This window comes from Phoxinus phoxinus (genome assembly GCF_949152265.1).
Source record: "Phoxinus phoxinus genome assembly, chromosome: 17".
Lineage (NCBI taxonomy): Eukaryota > Metazoa > Chordata > Actinopteri > Cypriniformes > Leuciscidae > Phoxinus > Phoxinus phoxinus.
Genome location: NC_136892.1, coordinates 24,741,110 through 24,766,129, shown reverse-complemented (window position 1 = coordinate 24,766,129; position 25,020 = coordinate 24,741,110). Strand labels below are relative to the sequence as shown.

At 37.5% G+C, this 25,020-nt stretch overlaps 1 protein-coding gene across 1 annotated transcript; it reads right to left on the bottom strand.

Moving 5' to 3' along the window:
- Window positions 1-470: 470 nt before the first annotated feature.
- Window positions 471-24,730, bottom strand: pnpla7a (patatin-like phospholipase domain containing 7a). Its single transcript, XM_079585792.1, has 36 exons — window positions 24,543-24,730; window positions 24,051-24,094; window positions 23,078-23,143; window positions 22,654-22,741; window positions 21,835-21,914; window positions 21,404-21,492; window positions 21,154-21,294; window positions 20,882-21,041; window positions 20,331-20,411; window positions 20,120-20,248; window positions 18,433-18,513; window positions 17,466-17,607; window positions 16,763-16,846; window positions 16,551-16,636; window positions 16,307-16,459; window positions 16,128-16,205; window positions 15,625-15,830; window positions 14,630-14,761; window positions 13,527-13,650; window positions 12,313-12,426; window positions 12,127-12,193; window positions 11,871-12,020; window positions 11,715-11,778; window positions 9,982-10,150; window positions 8,926-9,108; window positions 8,560-8,678; window positions 7,936-8,092; window positions 5,803-5,919; window positions 5,639-5,708; window positions 5,442-5,558; window positions 4,134-4,282; window positions 3,371-3,523; window positions 3,121-3,237; window positions 2,957-3,041; window positions 2,643-2,758; window positions 471-1,893 (listed from the first exon to the last, which is right to left on the bottom strand). The coding sequence occupies exons 2-36, from the start codon at window positions 24,090-24,092 to the stop codon at window positions 1,756-1,758; spliced, it is 4,047 nt and encodes a 1,348-aa protein (XP_079441918.1). The 5' UTR covers window positions 24,093-24,094; window positions 24,543-24,730; the 3' UTR covers window positions 471-1,755.
- Window positions 24,731-25,020: the final 290 nt, after the last annotated feature.

Below are 25,020 nucleotides of genomic sequence, written 5' to 3'. Positions count from 1 at the left end.
ATATATATATAACAAATTAATACTATATAATATATCGTTTTGATTTGGAAACAGGTTCTCCAATATCTCTAAAAAGCACTTGACTGACCCGTCAGTTCAGTTGCACACTTCAGTTCATGTGATGCATAAGACGTCTGTTTATCATGTGCGATTATCTCGTAGTTCTCACTTCACAAATCTCACTTGGAAGTGTTTTTTCTTCATTACATGTCTGAGTGCATTAAATCTCACGTGCGGCGGCATGCTGAGGCGGTTTTGCTCAAAGTTGGCTCGGAGCAATGATTGAAGACAGCAGAGTTTCCATTAGGCAGAAAAACCGTGGCCGAATCTCATAATTCATCGCCGTAATTACCGCCGGGCACACATGGCTCCTGGAGTGCAGCATATACAGCAGACAGGGTAAATGTGAGCCTCCCTACATTATGCAACATATGCAAATAAACAAATATTTCAAAAGCTTCACACTAGAACTCGAGGCAAAGGCAAAACGCAGTTTATTAGAAATCAGCATTTTAAAACGTTTGCAGAATGATACCAGATTCTCCCGTCGTTAGAAAACAATTGCATATTTTTTTAGTTTGGACTTTCAGATGTCCATACTGTGGTTGTTTAGGGTCAGTTTGTTTTCAAAGTTAGAAAAACCAATGTTAACAACATAAGTGCTTGCTTCGTAGCTTTAGCACAACAGATTTAACGCAAAACTATTGGCACAAAGCATTACGATTGTTCCAGAAGATTCAAAAAAGAATGGCCTGACCACAAATCTCTAAATGAATGTCAGTCATGGCAACATAATCAAAACACAAACATTACTTCAAACATGTATATTAATCAATACTGGCATTATAATTAGACTGTTAATACATTTTTGGACCACTTACCCATTTCATATTACTATTAAGGTTAAAAGGCACAACAGGTATCATACGGCTTTTGTCAACAAAAAAACAAGAAATGTAAAAAATATTGCATTGAGAGGCTTGCTTTTTTGCTTGTGTTTGATCACACGCAGCAGCAGCTAGAGGTATGATTAACTCATCAGACATATTCAGTATGATATACGATGCTGGTTAGTTTAAATCGATCACTCAACTGTTCACAGATCAGGTACACCTCAGCAAGGAGTCGTTGGCCTGCGTGAACAGCCAAGCTGTGGGACAAATCGACTTTGTCATATGGTCTAATGAAACAAAAGTCAACATCAGTTTTCTGAGCTTAAATAGAGAACTCTACAGTCAATATCTTTCTTTTTTTATCTCCAAATCATCATTTTACTGTTTTCTGCTACTCTCATTGGCGGTAGAAAGAATCAACCTGCACAATCCAATCGAACTGTTTGTAAATACAATGTTTGCAATGTTGTAGTTGATTGTCTTACTCGAGCAATTTCTTCTGTTATTGACCGGTAATTCAAGATGGGCTAGAGTTGAGACTTAGTTCATAGTCAGCATGAAACTTCCGAGAAACTCTGGGATAGTCTTGAGTTACCGCTCAGATGCAAGGACAGGTATTATTTCAACCCCTTGCCATGTTACCCAGTGCAACAGTAGAGATATAGATGTTTTCTTAGGATTTTTTTGCACAAGAGGAGAAAACACAAAATACACATTTTTTTGCTCCTCAAGGCTTGGACGTACTTGGTTGGAGTGTAACTGGAATGTATACACGGGGCCAAACCCCAAAATCTTGGGACTGTCAGTGTTTGTACACTACCATGCTGACATCTGGGTCAGTGGTCAGGACGGAGGGGTTCTGTCAGTGTGTTTTTCTGGTGTGGAGTGTGGAAGGGCTGTTAGGGCTGGAAGTTTGCAGTGTTTTGGAGGACACAGGCCCCAGGTTTTCCACATCAGAAGAACGCACACGCTGTCTGCGAGTCCTCTCGAATTCTTCATCCTGGGCACAAGGATCAATACATTTATTTTTTAGGTTTTTATAGGACTTTTTTTTTTGTTGCTTTTTCACCACCAAGGCTGCATTTATCAAAAATATTGTAAAAACAATAATATTATTACAACTTAAAATAAAATTTTCTCTCTTTTTAATGCATTTAAAAATTGAATTTATTACAGTCACCAGCGTCACATGATCCATCAAAAATCATTATTATGCTGATTTGGTGCTCAAGAAACAGTTTTTGTTATTATCAATGTGAAAACAGTTGGGCCATTTAATATTTTTGTGGAAACTGATACAATTGTATAGTTTTTTCGTGATTATTTGATGAACAAAATTTAACCGATCTGCATGCATTTGAAAAATCTTTTGGACATGAAGCAAAAAGGTCATGGTGATTGGTGGTGATGGTGACATCATTAACATATGGTCACCATACTGACATAACTACATATTAAAGGCACAATAACAGTTTAATTGTAAGGGGGGAGACAAAACATTTTTTTTCTGTGGTTAAAGACACTAACTTACATTAAAAGTAGATCTAAAGGAAGTTAAATTATAAAAATGTATCAGTTAAATAATAGTGTCTTGTCCCCCTTAAGAACCACAGCTGGTTCAGCACAACCACAGCACAACTTATTGTAAGATCATGTTGATCATGTTCACTTAAATTAGGACTGTTGGTGGAAGAAATAAAATGCTCCAAAAGTGTAGAATGTCTTTAAATCTGTGTATGCAAGACTTACAGTGTCTGCGGTCAGTTCCTCCTCTGTGTGCTCACTGTAATGGTTGTAGAGCTCCATGTCTGAAAGAGCACTCTCTGCCATCTCCTCTTCATAGTCAGTGTGATAGTCTGATTCCTCTGAGGGAAAGATGGCGATATTCCGACCCATTAGCTTAATGATGTTTGTACACAAATCACACAACATTAAATGACATTCAGCTAAGAAGCAGCCAAAGAAAGATCAATATGCTGGGAATTTATGCCAAAAATCCTTGAAACAGACTGCCAAATGTTATCTTAAAAAGTACATTTACAACAGGTGTAGCATTGATTTACCATCCACATGAGCTGGTTTGACTGGCTCAATCCGTGAGACGATCTCAGCCAGATCAGTGAAGGAAGCATTGGGACTGGTCACCACCTGCAGAGTGACAAACTGAAGTAAGGAACTGTTAACACAACATACATCTGAAAAGTCTTTTAGGTGATCTATGGCTTACACTGTTGCTCTGCGTTTTGTGGAATTCTTCCTGATGTCTGTCCTTCATCATCTTTTCTACCACGCCGCTCCTGCACCACACGTCAAACACCGTCTTCCCGTGCTGGTGCCCCACTTCCTATATGTGCACACAGCCACACACACAAATACACACGTGGCAAATCAAAACAAACCCAAAAAGTAGAAGTGCAAGAGAAAGACTGAATATTTAGGGTGCAGACGGCAAAAAAAGTAAAGGAGATAAAACTCACGCTGATCTCATCGAACTTGCCGAACTCGAGCGTGCGGTATCTGTCGATGGGAGGTCTGATATATTCACAGTAGTCGCTGTTCTTAACAGATTCAAGCTGTCTCACTGAGCACACATAAGCCAGTCGAGCCTGGATCTCAGTCATGTTCAACACCTGAAACAGTCACACACAACTTTCAAAATTCTGAATCCACGACAACATTATTAAAGAAATTATCTTTAAATTTTTTTTGCTTGGATGTTCTGGTAGGTTGCTGTTTGCTAATATGTTCTGTGTGTTTTTTTTTTTTTTTAGCTTTTTGCAGTTGCTAGGGTATTATGTGTGGTTGCTAGTTAATATGGCTCAGGTTTCCCCAATAATGCAAATCTATGGCATATTTTTGCTTGTTTTATCCTCCGTTTAAACTGGTACACCGGTAAGACGCACACCATCACATGGATGACACTGCAACTTGTGCTTGTGTAAAAAGTGTAATAAATCACTAGCAGTTGACACTTAAAGTGAGGTCACATAAGTGAAATTTTGCTGCCAAAAAAGGTTCATTGTCAATAGTGTAGTGATATATGATGCACAGCTCAGTCATTTTCAAACAAAGCAGCTTTCTGTTGTCATTCCCATGATTGCTATTGAAATGACTGTTTTTCGCAGAACAACAGTAAATGTGACCGGACCGTTACAAGTGTGAGTTATAGCAATAGCCATGATTGCCTTAGAAAACTCAACTAATTAAGTAAACACTGCACGTGGCTAATGTCTCCCTCACCTTGACTTTCTCAGCCAGTGGGTTGAACCGTTTCCATAGCAGCCACCAGCCAGAAAGGGCATCCCCGTAGTTAGTGAGGTTAGTTTCATCTTGGCTTCCCACATCAATGGCGATAACCACCTTGGCACCCATGGAGCGTGCCACATCCGCTGAAATAGGGACAGAAATCAACACCCACTATCATTAAAAAGACCAAAATTGCCAAATCCTTCAGATCTGATAAACTGCACACTCACAGTCTGCCCCAGGCCCAGTGCCAGAGGGAGGGAGGGGCGAAGGTGTTGGACTTGATACTAGCATGTCATTTTCTCACTCAAACCACTGCCTGCTTCTGCTACAAATTGCTTTTAGAGGGAAAAGCTGCAAATAACTGCTGGTCTAGGACCTGTTTTCTTTGTAATGATAGCGAGAAAGAGTTGGCAGATCCAGCTTATCTGTTTGCGCTCATCACATTATTCCATTTCCAACGTGTTTTTGCTTCGGTGTGTCACATCACAGCCAATCACAGACATGTTTGTTGATTTCTTGAACGCAATGGTCAATCACAGGTGTCCAATCCACTCGAGTTTTTGCCCAGTGCTGAGTTCTGCACGCACAAAAATCCTCTCTAACAAAGTGTAGACATTATGTAAATAAGAGATTCATGGTGTAGTCAGCTTCACTGATTAATATAACAGAACTTTGTGAGATCGCGTTCATTGAATGTTTGACAGCTTTTTATAAAGGGAGCGCTCTTTGCACACTGTCTAGGCGATATAAAAAAATAAATAGGCCTATAATATATTCAGAATTTGAATAAAACATTTGTTTTCCATGCTTGACAAGCAGCCACGTACACGTTTCAATACATAGGCCCATCCGGCTATAAATGTGGAATTCACTCTCGAAATTGTGATGACTGACAGACCAGTGATAAACATATAGCAAAGGACGAGACAAAAATACCCTCACTAATTTCAGAAGATATGGGCATGGTCCAAACGCAGGATTTTGCTGCATTAGGTAAGGCAATTGTTATTTATTATTTGTATTAATATAAATAGCCATCCTATGACTATTTCAGAACCCTCCCCCAGACAGATCTTTCCTGTCTAATTAGGCGGTTCTTGGATAAGAATAAGCCAAAATTTTGAGGCCAGAATAAGCCACAAAGTGGTCCGGACTTTGTGCCAACAGTTAAAGGTCTGGCGGTGTTGAACTATTTTAGCAGCTTTGCATCCATGAAGTGTGACTGTCATGGCATTTTGGGATTTCACTGTCGAGACCTAAAGATGTTTTACTGCGGGGAGCTGATGTCCTACTACACACCTGGCAGGTTGTTGATGTAGCCTCCGTCCATGAGCAGGTGTCCATCTTTTGGATCACACAGTGGTGGCAGGTAACCAGAAAGAGACATGCTGGAACGCACATACCTCCACAGAGAGCCTGAGATGGAGGGACAAGGAACATTTATCCTGGTTAAGGAGAGCCTCATAAATGCAGGTGGAGAATGTGATAGTACCAACCATCAGTGTGCACTCTCATCGTGGAGGCGGTGATGTCTGTGGTGATGTTGAAATATGGGATCCAGAGATCCTGTAAACAATCCAAACACATTCAAGCTGCTGAATTTGGCAGATTGCGATCCTGTGTAGGATTTCTTGAGCCAAAAAAAAAACTAGTTTCCTACCTCTATCTGTTTGTCCTTGAAGACCGTATTAATGCTAGAGTTGAATGAAGCTCCGGAAAACATAGAAGTGATCGGGTAGGTCAGGTCCAGCACTTTCTTAAACACTGATGTCATTTCCTGCCGAGAAAAAGAGGGGAACAAAGTTAGGCTTTTGGTGTCCAATTTAAGTGGCACTTTATTTAGATCCTAAAGAAAAATAAACGAACAGGGTAACACTTTATAATAACTGCAGGCTATTAATCACTTGTTAAGTATTAGTAAATGAGTTAATTCATCATTTATAAAGCATTAATAGATATTAATACGCAGTTTATAAATACAGCAACAAATGCTTTATTCTTGATTTAAAAGCATATCTATAATGTGTTTATTAATTGTATTTTCATACTTTATTAATGACCAATGTATCATTTCTAAATGAAGTATAGCATTATTAACAAACCAGTTATTTAGGAGATGTCAGTGGTTCATAAGCTCACTTAGAACGTGTAAGTAAATGATTAATAAACTATTTAAAATGTACATTCATACATCTTATTATTCAGACATATAGTAATAGTTACTTAGTGTGTTAGTAAATGCTTTATTAACATGTATTACTACTGTAATTCAGGGTTAATTCAGGTAGTTATAAAGCATTTAGTAGTTGTCAGTAAACTATTTTTGTGAGCTCATCTAAAGTGAGGACTATTCATGCCTTGTAAAGCATTTACAAAGGAGATTTAAAAGCTTTTAATATTTCTATGTTCTGTATCACTGTTGTGTTTGTTTATTTTTTCAGTTTCGAAGACAAATGAGCATTTAAATCTCCTTTGTAAATGGCATAAGTAGTCCTCACTAAATGCTTTATAACTACCTGAATTAACCATTTACTTACACTTTCTAAGTGATCTTATGCATCACGGACAACTCCTAAATGATTGGTTTGTAAATAATGCTATACTTCATTTAGAAATTATAAATTGATCATTAATAAAGTATGACAATAGCCTGGCTAACGCCAGACCCAAATCTCGTTGAGACTTGGGTCTGGGAACCACATGTGCATTTTCTCGTATTTGAGGCGTGGTTTACGAATGCCCGGCGCCGTTTATTGGGTGCTAAGAATGTCTATCAAAAGCGCCTGTACGTAGCTCATATAGCCAATCGTTTCAATTATACCAGGTGACGTATGTAGAGTGACAGAAATTAGACAAGGAAGAAGACGATGGGTAAGATATTTTTGTGTAAACAATGACGTTCAGCGACTATTGCCGTTTGTGCAAGATAAACATGAGGGTCGAAGGTATATATGGATATAAACAAACTGCTTAGTTGTGTCGTCATCGTCTTGCTGCTCCCTCCCCGTTCTGTGATTGGTTCCCTAGATGAGGCGAAAATCTGGTCCATGGTATCCAGACTGCCTTTCAGCGTGAATAAAATCGCGCTGCGCAAAGGCAGTATGGGGAAACCCAGGCTAGTACGACAATACAATTATTTAAAGCATTATAGATATGCTTATAAATCAAGCATAAAGCATCTATATCTGTATTTATAAACTGCTTACTAATGTCTATTAATGCTTTATAAATTAAGAATTAACCGTTTACTAAGTGTTACCAGGAACGAAAATTAAAAAGAAAAGGGGAAAGAAATGCTAATGAAGGGAACAACAAAACAAGAAAGGGAACAAGACAAGGAATAGGAAAAAGAATAAGGAAAAATAAATTAAAATGAATAGAAAAAAGAAAAAGGACAAATTACTAAAAAGAATAGGAAAAGGGAAAGGAAATTAAAGTGAGTAGGGAAATTAAAAGAAAATGATTTTTTTAATTGAAATGAATAGAAAAAGGAAAAAAATTAATAGAAAAAAGAATAAAAGGAATAGGAATGAAAAAAAAAAATAGGAAAGATTTTTAAAAAATTAGAAGAAAAAAACTAAAAGTAAATGAACAGAAAAAAAAGGGAAAGTAAAAAGAACAATAAAAAAACAAATAACAGGAAAAAAAAATATGAAAAGGAAAAGGTAAAAGAAAGAATAAGACAAGTAAAGGGTTCAGTGTACTTCATTTAAATTTTTTAAAGAGCACTGGTGTATTTTCCACAAGGTTCATCTCAGGCTTTAAAATGTTTAATATTACAGCAGTCTCTCACCATGGCCCATTCTCTGGCTCTGATCTTCATCCTGCTGTAACTGCGGTCCTCTGCATACAGCGCGCCCATCATGGAACCGATAGAGGTGCCGCCCACCAGATCAATAGGGATTCCCGCTTCATTCAATGCTCGAATGATGCCCACCTGAGAACAACCCCTGAAAGAGAGAAGAAGGGATGAAAAGAGGGATGAGGGGAGGCCAATCAATACAAAACCTTTCACTTTGGTTCTGTTCTATCTGTCAAAAAAAATGATGATGCCCAAATACGACAACCCTGTCCTAGCCAAAAGGAGACTGGGCAGATTTAACACCGAACACAGAATCAATCACAGGTTACTACACAGAAATCAAGGGAGAAAACAGCAACCAACCTTTAAACACCTCCTGTCAACCACAAAAAAGACAATAGACAAACAGAGGATGTCAGATCAAATTAAATGACAGAAAGAGAGCAACAGAGGCAAGAGGTCAAACAAAAACTGAGAGGGGGTGGTAAAGGGCTTTTAGAAAATGCCACAGTAGTGTCAACAAGAGTGGGAGTGTGGAAATACATTCAAAACAGTGGAGGTGTTTTTCTTCTCTTTTACAGTAAAAAAAAAAAAAAAGGTGTAACAAGCGAGTACCTGGCTCCTCCGCCCCCCAGCACTAGAGCGATGGTGTTGCCTGTCAGGACACGGGCCAGGCGTGAGAAATCAGTGTGGCGATCAGCGGGTTTCTGGAACACACGCTGGTACATCTCTCTCTGAAAACACAAATGACACAGGACCTTCAACCAAAGCTATCCCGGAAATCCAGGTTACATTCGCCAATGACTATCACATTAGAAAGTTCTCTCACATCACCTTAATAATTAAAAAGGAAACTCTCGCATCATTAAATGTTGGGGTCTGTGGCATTAAAAGTTTGAAAACCCCTGTGCTAGACCATCACATGACTTTCAAAATGTCAGTTATTTCAGTGAAACCATGATGTAATATTGAGTGCTGTACCAATTTTGGCAGGCTCCTCTTGGAGAAGACTCTGCGGGGGCAGGACAGGTGAAGGTGCCTGGAGATCCAGCTCCGCATGTTCAGCCATTCGGCTGTTCCTTTGGGAGGAGGGCCATCCTCCCGGTGCAACAACACCAGCTGTTTCTGTGCTCTTACCGCACTCCCCTCTAACATACACTCCAGCTGAGTGAAAGAGACAGACAGACAAAGAGAGAGCTGAATATCATCCCTTCAAAACTAGACAACCCTCCGTCAAAATGCATTAAGATAATAAAATAATTTTCTTTAATGGAATGCACTGAACGCAGAACCAATCCATAAATATAATAGAAATATATCCATTTCTTTCACAAGGTACCTTTTTTGAGAAGAATATTTATTGATTGGGATTGGGACGTTTAAGAGAAAACCTACGTCCTCTCTCAATTATTTTCCTGTGAATACAATTACCGATTTCAAACTTGTTTAAAACATCTTTGAGGCCCTGATTCAAAGAGCAGCGCCATAGTGGCCGTCCCCTTTAAAGTCTGAAGGATATACACGATCAATAGGAATGTTGCTCTACCCTGGACCTCTGATCCAACTTCAAACACAAAGCCGAAAGACTGCCCAAAACCCTGGATATCTGAAACCCTGCTCCCTGCTGCACTAAAACTATGAATCTCTTGCTCTCTAGGAAAAGAACTAAGTAAGTCCTGCAGTTCAACTGGAGTCCCATCAACATGATTGAATACGGCCTGTGATCAGAGTAGTTCAGCAGTGACTTACAGTGCAAAAGAATAAAACAGAGCCGGGAGTAGGTGTGTTATGGTTCAAACAACCTAATATTGTTTGGGCTCAACGTATAAAAGTACCTGTCATCCAGAGAGAATGATAAATTAAGCCTTGAAGCCCATTTAATTTGAGTCTGTTGAACTAAAGAGTTTTTATATTAAAGACTCTTCAGTTTCCAGTGTATGTAGCAAAAGTGGTGTAGCTCAGAATCCTGGTACATAATTTACAGTAGCACCAGTTCATGTAAGTGTTTTTCACTCTGATGATGTAACACTATCATACCTCTCCCACGGCTGGGTCCTGCTCTCCCAGTCCCACGATGATGATGCAATCAGCCTGTCTGATGCAGCGCTGAGTCCACGGGGTGAGTGACACATCTGTCTGATAGAGGACTATGCGGTGGATGTCTTCCTGCTGACCCAGCCAACTCGACAACCTGTACTCATGCACACTGGAGTAGAGCGAAACTATTTTTAGCTACTTTTCATGGTCTCTGCAAATAACTTCACTTTATTGTAAGTTATTTCTAAAAGTTAAGATAATCGAACGGTTACATTTTTATAAACAAATAAACAAACGTCGAAGTCAATTGAAATAAGGATTCTAAGGACTTCAGTTGTTAAATGATGAAATATGTGAACAGATGTAGGGGTCCCACATCTTTTGACAACTAAGTAAATATCTATGATGTGCAGTGCAACAGTGCCCGCCCACTTTTTCAGCGGCGTTGGTTCCGGAAGTATTTTTTTCATTAATTTCTCCCATAGGGATTTCAAAAAAGTCTTTGTTAAAGCGTTATAAGACATGAACCAAACCAATCAGCTACGATATAACATAATACATATTTTGATTTGAAGCAAAAAAGCATTTGAAAATCAGACTACAAGAACTACAATCTCTTGAAGCATTGTGAAGAACATAATCTAATGAAAAATGATGGATAAATATAAAACTACCGGTACTCATTAAAAAATTTTGAGATAAATTTATGAATCCATATTTTGCAAAACCTTAAAATATATTATATAAGTATTTTGAGAGCGTAGGGAGACCAACTCAATTACGTCTAAAGCTAAAGAGTTCTTTAGCTAAGCACTGCCAATCACAACACACTGGGCCAGCTAACCAATCACAGCACATTTCTTATTTCATTTATACATTTAGAATGTTTTTGTTTCAAATAAAAGCTGTTCTTTTTAACTTTATATTCTTCAAAGAACTCTGATTTTTTTTTTCAGTTTCCACCAGAATAATAAGCAGCACAACTGTTTTTAACATTGAAAATAAAAAATATGTCTTGAGCAGCAAATCAGCATTAGAACGATTTCTGGAGGATAATGTGACACTGAAGAGTCTGAAGACTGGAGTAAAGATGCTGAAAATTCAACTTTGCCATCACAGGAACAAAAACATTCCTACACAGTTTGAGTTTATGAGGAATAGATTTTACATTGTCACTTTTTTTGTGAGGATGTGTGACCATTACATTCAGGAGTCCTCTTGTAGCTACTTTGATGAATGTGTGTTGGACTCGGATCCTTGTCTCGGTGGATCTATTGCTGTTAAACTGACCAATAAACATGTGATGGATGAGAGCTTGTCAATAACCTTGACAGAAACCAGGACGGTATTGGCACTTAAAAGTTTTCTAAATTCAATCTAACAGAAAACACAAAAAGCGGTTCACAACGGAGACAAACATCAGCAACAACAAGGAAAAAGGAAAGATCTTCATGTTGGGTTAGAGGGACCAGGACTCATGCAGACTGATTAGTTATGGGGTAAATTGTGTTGTTCATTTACATATCACAAAACAGCTTTCATCTCGCTCATCAAACGACTACTTTAATGTGTAAAAACCAAAAAAAAATAGTTTGTTGTTGTTTTTCAGCTGAACACACAAAATCTGCATGTATTAATAAATTTGCATATTCTGATAGATGGAGTGGGCACACATTTATATAAACTAATATTTGATGCCATACAAATTATATAATGACACTTTGATGCCGTACCTGTCTAACGCAGCAGAGCCGAGGCGCTGTTTGATGATGTCACTTGTCAAGAGAAGAGTGGGACCTGGAAGACATAAATTTGACTCAAGCTTCCTCTCGAATTGTAAATCTTCTTATCTTTTTCATTTAAAATCTATGTAAGATAGCAGTCCTCACCAATAGCTAAGAGTGCATGCTGAAGTTCCAGGGTGAACGCGGTCAGAGGAACCTCCTCTGATACCGGTAGCACAGTGACGGTGGAAAGGTTTGAGGCAGGGTTCCCCGCATCCCATTTACTGCCGGGAGTGTGTAGAGCTAGACTGCGAGCTGGACGTTACAATACAGACACAAAGCAGTTATCATACATTAATGGAGCCTAGAAACCTTTGCCTTTGATGCAGGAGATGGAACACTAATAGTTTTACACACACACCTGTCAAAGGTCCATTAACTTGCTGGAGTATTTTCTGTCCGAGCAGGTGAATAAGCCTTGTGACTACCTAATGAGATCAAATACAGAGAACAAAGCTGATATTATACAGACACATAGGGAGCAGAGTAACTCTAATCACTGCCGTTTCTGGCTATAAAGCAAATGCAGTGTGGCTGGCATACATACCTGTGGGAATTTTCTCTTGATGGAACTGAGAGCGCCCTCAGGTAGTTTAGCCAATTCTGAGTCCCGAACAGCATGAACAGTGGTGGCTCTGTTCTGATGGGTCAGAGCTTCCACCTACATTCACACACAAAAAAACAACGCATTGATTGACTTTAAAGCGAGCTTTGGCACAATTTACAACAGAAAGTCATCATTAACTGCATGAAAAGGGTCACTTTAATACTCTATTAAGATGAATTTTGCTGTTAAGATGCTGAAAATGTGAGGAACCTCAAAAATAGAAAGACCAATAGTTGGTCCATATGACGCCAGTTTTTTAACTAACACTATGACTATAACTATTAAAAATTGTTTTCGCTAAGTGAAATAAGCCTGAACATTTTTATTTATGTATACACATACATATTACATAAAAAAACGTACTTGAAAAAAGCTAAAATAAATCAATTAAAGCTATATAAAAACACGTTTTGTAGAGAAAAAAAAATTACCAAAAATAAAATGAAAACTGACAATATAAAAATAGAAGTGAATTCAAAATATGAATAAATATGATTCAGTAGAAAATAATTAGTATATAAATAACACTATGACTGAAATTTGATATTCACCAAAAAAGTAAATCATACAGTTTTCATGATTAGAGCAAAGATCAGCAGTCACAGAACTCCAATATCTAGAAAAACAAATGGAGTCAATCTGTGACGTAGATTGAGACTAAATTTGGATCTTCAAACCAGGCATCACATCACTCGCATCCATGGACAATGAACCACCGTTCTCCAGGCAACGTAACCATGGCATCACCATGGAAAGGTATTCTTAGCAGCATAGGCGTCACTACGGAGACGTCAGCCAATCACAATAAAACATTATGAATAACGAGACAATGGGATCTCCTGGGTTACTGAGATACTGGCACACCTGATTAGGTGGCACATATTCACTGAATACATTAATGTCACCAAAACTATTGTGGGAGATACTACACATATAATAGGCAGACGTTCTATATAGTACATTCACAGCATTATATAAAATGGAACGATATCTGATGATTCATTGTTGAGTCATCTTAGCACAAAATAAAGTCAAAAGCAAAACAGGTTAAAAATCCTGAGAAACTCTGGGCAAGGTGCTATCATTGGTTGCTAGCACAGTTTTGAACCATTTGAAGATGTTACACTATATGTTGTGCATGTGGAAAAGCTCACCACTCCAATGAGATCTCCTCGGCCATACTCTCCAGTCAGCTCCTTTTTCCCATCCTCCTTCATGATGACGGAACGCAGGCGGCCACTGAGCACTATAAAAGTACTGTCAGACTTATCGCCCTGCCTGAGAGAGAAAGAGAGAGAGAAAGGATTGGGTCGTTTATCATAGAAGATTTATGAAATGCTGAGAAAGCTTATCTGTCTCAGCCAGAGGGGCTGAGGAGAAGAAGAAATCGCCAAGTTTATTAGATTGTATTCTGTCCAAAGCTCTTACTGAGAAGGCATAGGAAAATATGAGAAAAAAATATCATAACAATAGAGTGTTTTTGGCTCTCCTGAGAAGAGCTCCCAGATAAACTGTTCAGGAACACACTTCATATTAATATATAGACTACACAGCCAAACAATTTGTGGACATACAAACATCACACAAACAGACACTTATCTGAAGAACACACCTTTTTAAAAGTTTAAAGTCAGAATTTTTTTAAATGTTTTAAAAGAAGTTTCTAATGCTCAAGGCAAAATCAATAATGAAGTGAAATTAAATATTATAACAACTTCAAATAACTATTTTAATATATTTTAAATTAAAATGTAATAATAAGTGCTGCTTAATATTTTTGTGGAAATCGTGATACTTTTTTTCAGTATTCTTTAATGAATAGAACGTTCAAAATTATAAATCTTTTATAGTATTATAAATGTCTTTGTCACTTTTGACCAATTTAGTGCATCCTTCCTTGCTGAATAAAAGTATGATTTTTTTAAAAAAAAATTTAACACCTGTTGCTACTGTAACTGCTTTCACTGCAAAGTCACCAACCTTATTGGTACTGGTAAAAATATATTTGTCTTTACCCATAACACAATGTTTGTTTACACACACTAAAACATGTTTGTCTAAGGATATTGCATGATTTAGTGAAACTGAGTGTAGCTGATGAAACAATAATACCGGTCAATAAGAAGGTTACATTCGGCCAAGTAGTGCACTAATGGTACTTATTTACACTAATAAAGTGGTAGAGAGAAAATAAATAGTGTGAAAGGAGAAAAAAGAAGAAGAAAAAAAAAGTAGTAAATGAGGAAATGAAGTGAACCTGTAGACAGCTCTTCCCGCCTCCACAGCCATCCAGTCAAGGGCAAAATCAATCTGTCTGACGAAAGATGACATCCTTCTTACAACTGTATGAGCCACATTCAGCACCACTGTGGGCTCAGCTCGCATGATCCTAACACACACACACACACAGGAGTGAATCAACGTGTCAAAAAACCATTAAAACCAGCAAAAAAACAAAGTTCATTATTTGCAAGCCAATGTCAACAAGTAGTTACATATAACTATGTATTATACTATAGAAGACATACTAGGAATTTATTAACCAATTATAAAGATTTACTAATTTATTTATGATTTGATGCCATAGCAGCAATGGTTATACTGTATATCAACAGAATCAATGACAATCTATGACAAAATCAACAGTATTTCAATAAAAAAACAAAAACAATTATGGTTACAATATAATTTCAATACATTGTTTCACATACACATAGAGATAAAACAGAGGTAAACATTATTACTTGTGGCCAGAAAGAAATGGCCACAAGTATTAATGTTAATTTCTTCTGTGCTTTCTGTATAGCAGTCATGGATGACACGATTTTTCCAAAATGGCCAATTATATAAAATGATAGATCATTTTAAATATTGATCAGACAGGCTGTGTTCTGTGTGCTGTTTTAACCAGAATAACCAAACTTTATGTTGATAGTAGTAAGGTTTGGCTACACTCATATTCTAAAGTTTGGGGTCAGTAAGATTTTTTAAATGTTTTTGAATTAAGTAATTTATGTTCCTCAAGGATGTATTCATGTGTTCAAAAATACAGTAAAACCAGAAATATTGTGAAATGTTACTACAGTTTACAATAACCTTTTTTGAAAGGTCTATACTGTAATTTTTATCAATTAAATGCATCCTTGCTGAATAAAAGTATTATTTCTTTCACTAGAAAAAAACTAGTGATTTTGGAACATGGATGGTCATGGTGTAAACTGGACTAACATTAGTAGTGGACTGAATACATACTCATAGAAATGTGTTTTAGAAATGGACAGGAAGCTACAGTCACGATGTGCCCGTACGGTGAAGATAAGTGGCTCTCCCGTCAGTACAGCCAGCTGACCCACCAGCTCTCCCGGGTGAGCCACGAACAGACACGTGTCCTCCTCTCTGTCAATCATCCGCTGGTACACATGCAATGTGCCCGAAATCACAAACTGCACACTTACTTCCTGAGGAACACAGCCAAACACAGTCAAGCAAATGATTTTGACAGGGTAACACATTAGAAATCCACAGAAACTACGCATATTCTGACTGAATGTTTCAAAACCTAGTAAGTTGCCTACTTAGACAGCATTTTTGAGCAGCATAGGCCTTCTCCTGAAGTAAAAGCTAACTTAAAAGTAGATAGTAACATTCAACCTCTTCTAAAATAGCTCATTTTATATGTATCCTTACGTAATTTCTATGTTAATGAAGTTGCCGCCCATATAGTTAGCAGATATGCATTTACTGTGATGTCTGACCTGATCTCCTTGGCGAGCTACAATAGATCCAGCTTTAACTTGATGGAGCGTCACCCTGCCCTCCAGCAAACTGGGGTCCTGGACACAAACACCAACAATAAATATAAACAAACACAAAAATCCATGTAAATATACATAAACCAAGAACCCATATCCCACTAATGGTGATGTATTTTGACCTGCAGTGGAATAATCCCCAGCAGGTCCTTCTTGGCGGCCTGGAATATGGCGCCCACTTTACTGGGGGGCACGTCAGAGTGTGATGCATTGTCTGTGTAGTGAATCACAGCGGACGGAGCATGCTGCATGGTCACACTCTTCTTCAAAATGGACTGAAGAACATAAAACAAATTATATCAATGCTGTTTTGATATATACAGATATTTAGGATGAGAGAAAGATGAGATGGAGGAAGAAAAAAACCTTGTGAATGACAGAAATGGATGGAGGGTCATCAATGGTGACTCGGGCCCGTTCATAGGCCATGTTCAAGTCATTTCCTGCCACTCCTGCACACATAGAAACCAGATCTAGTTTGTAGATTTCAGTACTAGAGGTCTCATATGTGTGTAAAAGCAAGTCTGTGTGGCGTGAATAAGAGTGGATGGATAGGCAGATGGTAGGTGAACTGTTACCTGAACTCTCTACAGGCATCGAGACCGAGCGAGACCTCCGTGCAACTATGGACGTGTTTTCGTATGAACCTGCTTGCCCTCCATCTAAGCGATGAGACATTTATATCACTCTCAAAACAGACAAGTACAATATTACAGTAAATCTGTTTTAGGCAAAAGATAAAAAGCGTCTTTAGGAGAAAGCCAAATCTGACAAAATGCCAAAAGCAAATATTGGACAATATTGCAAATGCAAAAAGTTATTTTACTTATGGCTAAAGCTCAGTCTGTAATAATTAAAGGCATCCAATCCTGGATTGTAAGATTGTATGATGTTTTTAAAAGAACTCTATTATGCTCATCAAGGCTGCATTTATTTGATAAAAAAATACAGTAACATTGTGAAATATGATTACACTTTAAAATAAGTGTTTTCTATAGTAATTTATATACTTTTTCAGCAGCCAGTCTAGTCTTTAGTGTCATGTGACCCTTAAAATAATTATAATATACTGATTTGGTGCTCAAGAAACTTTTCTTATTATTATCAATGTTGAAAACAATTGTGCTGCTTAATATTGTGGTGGAAACTGTGACACATTTTTTTCTGGATACTTTGAATAGAAAGTTCAAAAGACTGTCAATTTACTTAATTAAAGCACACACACACACAATATATGTGTGTGTGTGTGTGTGTGTGTATTACAGAAGAACAACAGTTTACCTGAGTGTGTCAAGTGCTCTCCGGAGTCCTGCAGGTGCTCGTCTTCTGATTGTGTCTGGAAGTGGGGTCTGCGGGACACTCTGCAGGGACTCCCCTCGGTGAGCACACTGTTGACCGTGAACAGCGCCACTGCTTGTCTCTCCTACACACACATTCACAGTTCAGACAGCCACTTAAAAGCATCTGACACACATAAACAATTTTACTGGTCTGATGTAACAGCCATCGACTCCCTGAGGTCATTCTCCAAAGAAAGAATTCAATAAAACAACTTTTACTATAAAACTTAATGAAATTTTGTGCAAAAGTCATGTAAACTAATTAAAAAATTTAAAGCCAGCTTGACTTAAAAAAAAAAAGTTATGACTTCAATTTCAAAGGTATGAAACAAACAGGAACACAAATATGAAGTAGATAAACATCCTTATTTTCCATCGAACCTTATTGATTTTTACACTTAACCTCATCACTTGCTTTTTTTTTTTCATCTCAAAATGAAAAGCGTGAGAACTGCACTGAGTTTATGCTGTGTTGTCACGTAACCTTGCCTGCTGAAAGGACTAAATCGTATTTATAGCCGATGGGAGAGCACTCAAATTCACAGCGCAAGCTAAAAGTACTTCTTAAATCAAAACGGAACTCCCTCGGCCAGCCCGCACTGTGAAGGTAGAAGAGAGCTGCCTGTGTGTAGGGTTGTGCTGTGACATACAGTGATGGCTGATGGGAGATTTTCACCCAGGGGGTGTTAAAGTCGGTGTCCTTTAAATGAAAGCCGAGGTCTTATGATCCATGTTATTCAATCTAGCTGAGTTTTACGGCTCCAGCACAGGAGTGATTATGCCGATGGAGGTTAACGTAGCATGAAATAACGGTGAGAGTGTGTGTGTGAGAAAGCACATATTTTAGAAGTGATAGAGGGTGTGTGTGATCTTAAAAGTAATAATGCTGAGATGTACGTGTGTCAAACCTGATTGAAAAGCTCGGTCGTCAGCCCCAGGTAGTTGTGAAGTGCCAGGAAAGTGACTCTCTGCAGGCGCACCATGATTATCTAAACAGACAGAAGCCACAAATTAACGCTTTACTTTCGTAAATTATTATTCTTACTCCAGTAAATAACAGTTTGAAATCTTGCAAATAAGACACCAGTGTCTATGCAGTTAATTGGGCTGTAAGTGGGGAAAAAAATGTTTCTTTGCTTCTATGAAAAAGATATTTGATGTGCAATTTAGACACAGTCTAACTTTTCACATTATCATGTTCCACACCAAGCCCAACTTGACCATTTACGAAGACTGAACTGCAAACACAAAAAAGTAATTTCATTTAATTGTACTTACAGTATAATTAAAGGTTTTGGGTCAACGTTACATATTATATAAAATAAAAAAATGATTTACTGTAACAGCCAATATTGGATATTTAATTGTATTAATTTGCTTCATTTTACCATTTATATAACCTTGTCCGTCATCTAACATTTCCTTTAACTTAATATTTAAAAACACTAATAACTGATTAACACTGTTGAATGTAATTGAGCAAATCTCAAAATTAATATCCAATTATATTGCATAATTTATAATGACTGATTTTAGTTTTTAGTTTAATTGTATAGATTATAATAGTTACAATTACTAGTATTAGTAATAATAGTCTTTATTTATATTTGTTGGTACAGAATTTTAATATTGGCCATATAATTATAGTTCATAATATGAAAATAATTACTGGCTTATCGATATCCATCATAATTTTTATATTTGTGCATCCCTAGTATTTAGCTACTTGGCCACCCTGAAGAACTACAGTGTGAACTGTGCAGTGAAATATAAGTCATTTGCATATAGATCTATTAAATGTATATTATATTATTTTTTTAACCCTGGTGAACATTACAGGCCCAGATATACTTGTATACTAGTATTACATCCTTTCAAACAAAATCAGGCCAAATCTAAGTTTGTTTGGAGTTTGGAGAAACATTTTGGTGAAAACAGCTTGACAAAGTGAACTTTCCGGAAAAAGTTTGATACGGCTTGTGAACACCTTCGAACTACCATTGGCCCGTGGCGATTACGTAATATTTAGGTGTGCTTTGAGGCTCCTCCTCCTTTGATGTGACAATCCTCTCTGGTTCATTTCTTCTGTTCAGTCCGTAGAGGTCAGACGCAAGTAAAACATGAACAACTGGAAAGCAGCTTAACAGTAACAGTGACAGCAATCTATAGTATAAAGTGCTATATTTTTAAACGTGACATGTTAAAAATGCAGAGCTTGGGCAAACATATCCACATCACTATGATCATATGCTTTTTTTAACTTGCTGTTTTCTCATCGCAGTTATTTTTGTAGTATTATTTTTGTTATTGAGAGGAAAGTGTACAAGAGTACATATTTCCTTTTTGATGATTGATGTTTGGATATTCACTAACACAATATTGCTACTCGAGCATTTCAAATTTATTTTCAACCACTAAGCGAAAGTTGAAAAAGAACCTCGCAAAAGTATATTGGGGCCTTAAAGAAAAAAAAAAAACATGATATAAAAAAGGGTGTCGAAAATGGCCTGTCATTTTGTGGTTGAGACAGATGTTCAGTAAGACAGAGGTCACATTGAAGCAGACAGCCATGGGGGAGTCCAAGCCCATCTGTACCTGGATGACTCTCACTAGCGTCTCTGGGTATTTCTCAAAAACGGCCTGGAAAGCGGAGGCAGGCAAACGCAAAATGGTAGACCTGACCGCAGCACGAGCAGACACAGTCTTATAAGGAGCAGGATAACCCTGAAGAGAAAGGAATTATCCAAAATTAATCTCAATGCACTAAAGCAGGAGAAGTTGTTAGGAGGGCAGACAGAGAACTTACTGTAATGATGTCTAGAATGCTGAGCAGACTGTGAACGCTGTCCCCGGGCAACACGTCCTTCACCACCGGCTCTGTGCCATCCTGAAAGACACACACATCCCAATGGAGAATATGACAACATTAGGGGGGCACTAAGTTTAATTACTCATTTGCCATTTAGCTGACAGTTCTTATCCAAAGTGACCTACAGGGAATTTATTGCAGGGACAGACCCCCTAGACTAGCCAGAGGTTAAGTCTCTTAATCAAGGAAATTATGGTAATTGGTCATGAATCAATGGTGTAGGCTTCGTACCTATAGCATTGCTGTTTGATAGACCAGATCTTTAATAAAAGTTATTGGGCCCAATTAACATTATTTTATTGGTTGTATTTTCATAATTAAAATTGTACACCCACAGCCATTATAAACCTGGGTTTAGTGCTTGTTTATCTGTTGAAACTGTATCAAAGTCATATTTACTAATATACACACACACACACACACACACACACACACACATATATATATATATATATATAAATAAAGGTACTCCCATGGATCATCCTTACAAGCTCATGAATGCAAAGCTCAAGCCTTCCATCCTGAACCACATAAATGCTGTCATCATCATCCCCTGGCTTGAACAGCCCCTCTCCCTCCTGCAGCTCCACAAACACCATGTGCCGACACAGCTCCAAAAACAAGGGCTTCTCAAAATGACCAAGTACCCTGAAACGCATTGACATTCAACTTTAGAAAAACACCAACATTCCACTAGGCTGAAAAAGTATAACGTGATTTGCAGTTCAGCTGTGATCATGTGAGGGTCAGAGTTGTTCACCTGACGTTCTTGAGCATGTAGAGCACCTCTGAGGGCAGGTTTGAGTTCTGCACATCAAATTCGGTGAGATCTGCTTCTAAGAGAGAGGGAGGGGGTTCTTTGGGCTGCAAAGTGGGTGGCTCCTTCCTGATCCGCAGGATCCTGCATGACATCATAGTAGGATTCAAACCAGAATCTGACTTAAACTGTGTGGGTGATACGAGATGGCATTTGTTCCGTAAAAATGAGGTATATGAGAATCTAAACATACCTGTGCGCTATACTTATAACTTTAGGCCTCTTCCGAGAGCGCTGCTTCGACACCGAAGTGGAGGTTGGTGTCGAGGACAAGGTCTGGACCTGAGAGATAGAAATAGAAAAACCAAGTGGAGGATGGATAGTAAATAAAAATATCAGGCTGTTAGTCATACAGGTTGTGAACAGTGGCACATGTTCAGGATATTCCACTTCGCACACTCCATGCTGCCCTCTAACGGAGGAAGACTAAACTTCCAGCTGATGATGTACATTTTAATTACACCAATAAATGAGTATTCGTGGAACAAGTCTCAGCAGAGTTGGAACAATCAGATATTTATCTTGGAGCACAAATAGACTACTGTGAATGTGACCATTAATCAGCAGCTAAAACAGGGTGCAAATCACAGGAAAGCAAATGGGTTTCAGCAGTGAGTGACTCACCTTTCTCATGATTTTCCTGCCGTAAAAGAGCACTTTATCTCTTTTTCTGAAGCGATAGCGAGGAACACCGGCCTGTTGACCTTAAAATACACACAAGCAAATGCATAATGAGATTCCAGCAACCTACTCAACACATACCGGTACACTATAGTTAAAAAAATTGGGGTCAAGGAGATCTTTTTTTTTTTTAAAGGACTTAATAGACAAATAAAAAAAATGACAAAAATGCTGTTCTTTTAAACTTTTATTTTGAATTTTAACATAATTAAATTATTTATGTGTCCTTGTAATCTTCGATCAAAAAAATAATAATTACACACGCGCTTGCGCTGACATCACTTTTTTTGAGGACATTATTTGTTTTTCAGCCCAAGAGTGGGACAACCTGTCACTCACATGAGATCGCAGCAAAAGCAAACCACAACGATCCTATCAATTCCAAATGGACAAGAGTCCCGCCCTACATTTTTTCTTGTTTGAGAAGTTGTTTCACTTAGATATATACACGTCCCAATAGGGAAGAAAAAACTAATCGCAGCTTCTGTTTCATTTTGACTTTTCATGATTTCAACATTGATTATAAGAAAAGTTTCACTGAATGATTTCTGAAGAATCATTCTCAAGGAAAATAAATATTAAATATAACATAATATTTTACAATATTACTGTTTTTACTGTATTTTTGATCAAATAAATGCAGACGTGAGCACCTCCATCATATTGAACCCACACTTTTGAACCCTCACAACACTTATTCAAGAAACAGAGCTGAGCAACATGCTGAAAACAACACAATTTGGAAACAAAAGGGAAACCCACTCGCCAGTTTATATCTGCGGTAGAGGAGAAGCACAGAGATTCCTATCAGACACACAGCCACCACGGCACCGATCAAAATACCCGTCAGCTGGAACAGACAACAGAAATGTAAGATAAGGGAATTTATCTGACATTACAGGAAAACTGAAAGATGAAAAATATCATCCAACTGGACAAAACATGCTGTCAGTAATAGAGCAAATAATACTGCCAAAAAAAAAAAACTGCAAGAAATTGTAATCTGATTAAACGGTGTATCGGTCAACACAAACCTGATGAACTAAAGTATTTTAAATGTCTGTCACTTGTTACATAATCTGTACAGCTGATCTGAGCCAGTTCAGGGTCTTTCCTTTCACGTGGAAAAGTAATAAGGGATAAGACAGTTTTCCAAAGTAATTCAGGGAACACATCGTTACTGTACCATGGTGGTCTGCATCCTCTCCTCCACAAACTGCTGCAGGCGGGAACGAATTTCACTCCCAATAGCCTAAGGAAATACATATACACAAATATACAAACAGTCAGACACACTCCCAGGGTTTTGTTTTGAAAATAAAAACGTTTTGGATAAAACACTCTTTTATATGTGTATTTATAATTCATTTACGTTTGTTCCACAGAACAATAAAATTTGGAGAAAAAACCCCGGCTCATGTGGGATTTCTTTGAAATCATGTTTATTTATTTTTATTCATACCAAGGTCATATGAGACTCAAAGGGGCCAGTGCTTGTTCAGCTCCTTCCTGTCTTGCACAAAACCTCAACAATACTTCCCCTTGCAAAAATAAAGCAATCCATCTCCTCAATACATAATCCAGCATACATTTTTTTTTAAAAAAGGGATAGGTCACCAAAAGAGAAAATTGTCTCTTTTTTTACCCCTCCTTTCTCGCTCCTTTCATTCCAAACCAGTTTTCTGTTATTTCTCTACTGTACATTCCACATAAAAAGGGAGTGGCCAGACAATTAAAAAGAAATCACATAAGCAGTGTTTTTGATTTATTGTTGTATATTTATTTATTTATTCTTCTTTTAAAAGATTTTTCTTTATGGCAGAAATTATTATGAAACATATTCTTAATTGTAAATATACGCTAAACACATTTCCCATCCTGACTAATCCCTTGAACAAAATAAATGTTAAGCTATTGTGACATAACTTAGTAATATCTTAAATTTGTATATGTACTCGGATATATGTTCAACTTTACTTGATCTACGTTATATAAGTTATTGGTATTACTCTCCTGTCTATCTGTTTATCATGTCGGTGTTATTTGTTCTCTTGTTTTTCAGAATAAAAAAATTACACAACTGATAATGATTCATTCACATGCATAACAACTCAAATGTAACAAAAATGACATGAGATGTTGAGATCCATGATACTTACAGGATACAGGCACCGAGGTTCATCCTCCTGCTCATCTTCCATTTCTAAAAAGACAAAGTCGCTCAATTTATGGAGAATATATTAAGTTGCATCATGTTCTCAAGCTGTCATTCATTCATGAAAACAGTCAAGAAGTCTGAACTGCAACTTTTCTGAAAGTAAACTTCGGTTTTAGTTGAGCTTAACACACCTTTGCAAAACCATTTTCGAGATAATCCGATGGAAAAATAAGCATGCCAGTTAAATATGACGGAGTGTTTCTGTTGTCATTAGAGCAGTGATGTCAAGCATTAGTGTTATGGGCGTTACATCTATTTAATGTGTAAACAACCACGCCAACTTATAGAAACAGATGAATTCTGTATTAGGTTTAGACTAGTTGCACAAACATACCAATAAAACCAGCATATCTTACAAAAACACCTGTTTAGCAGGTGGTTTATACGTGACACAGGAATATGCTAATTAGCTAGCAAACAGTAGCTTACTTACTAAAGACAGCGAAATTGAAGACCGATGCTGAAATAATCCTTTTATTTATACCGCAGCTGCTAGCTGGGTCACTTTCCTGTCATTTCCACACAAATTTCACTCCATTGTAAACTTCGGCAGCTTCTTTTTCGCCCCATGAAGTCAAATCTCTGCTGTTGCCTTGACAGTCCTTCACGTGGCAGTGATATGCAATTTCATTGGCTACAAACAACATGAAGAGGCCAATCGGAACCGCTGTTGTTTGACTATTTTTATTTTATTTTAATTATTAAATGCAAAAACAACATACACAAAACCATGCTAACCCCAATAATTCTGCACAATCTGCAGATCATAACATAAAAATGGGAAAAAAGTGGTGGAGTATAATAAAAAAGTAATTTAACTAATAGCTAAATTACATTTTTATTAATCACATGATAATTTTACATGCTTTAATAGCGTTGTTTTTTATTTATATAAAACATTATAAAATATT

What these genes read in the sequence shown, in the direction of transcription:
- pnpla7a (XM_079585792.1), bottom strand. Translation starts at nt 24,092, where the DNA reads ATGGAAGATGAGCAGGAGGATGAACCTCGGTGCCTGTATCCT. An exon ending in GCATTCTAGACATCATTACA is followed by an intron (nt 20,249 to 20,330) that starts GTAAGTTCTCTG and finishes CTTTCTCTTCAG; the next exon opens with GGTTATCCTGCTCCTTATAA. An exon ending in TCAAGAGAAAATTCCCACAG is followed by an intron (nt 12,194 to 12,312) that starts GTATGTATGCCA and finishes TGATCTCATTAG; the next exon opens with GTAGTCACAAGGCTTATTCA.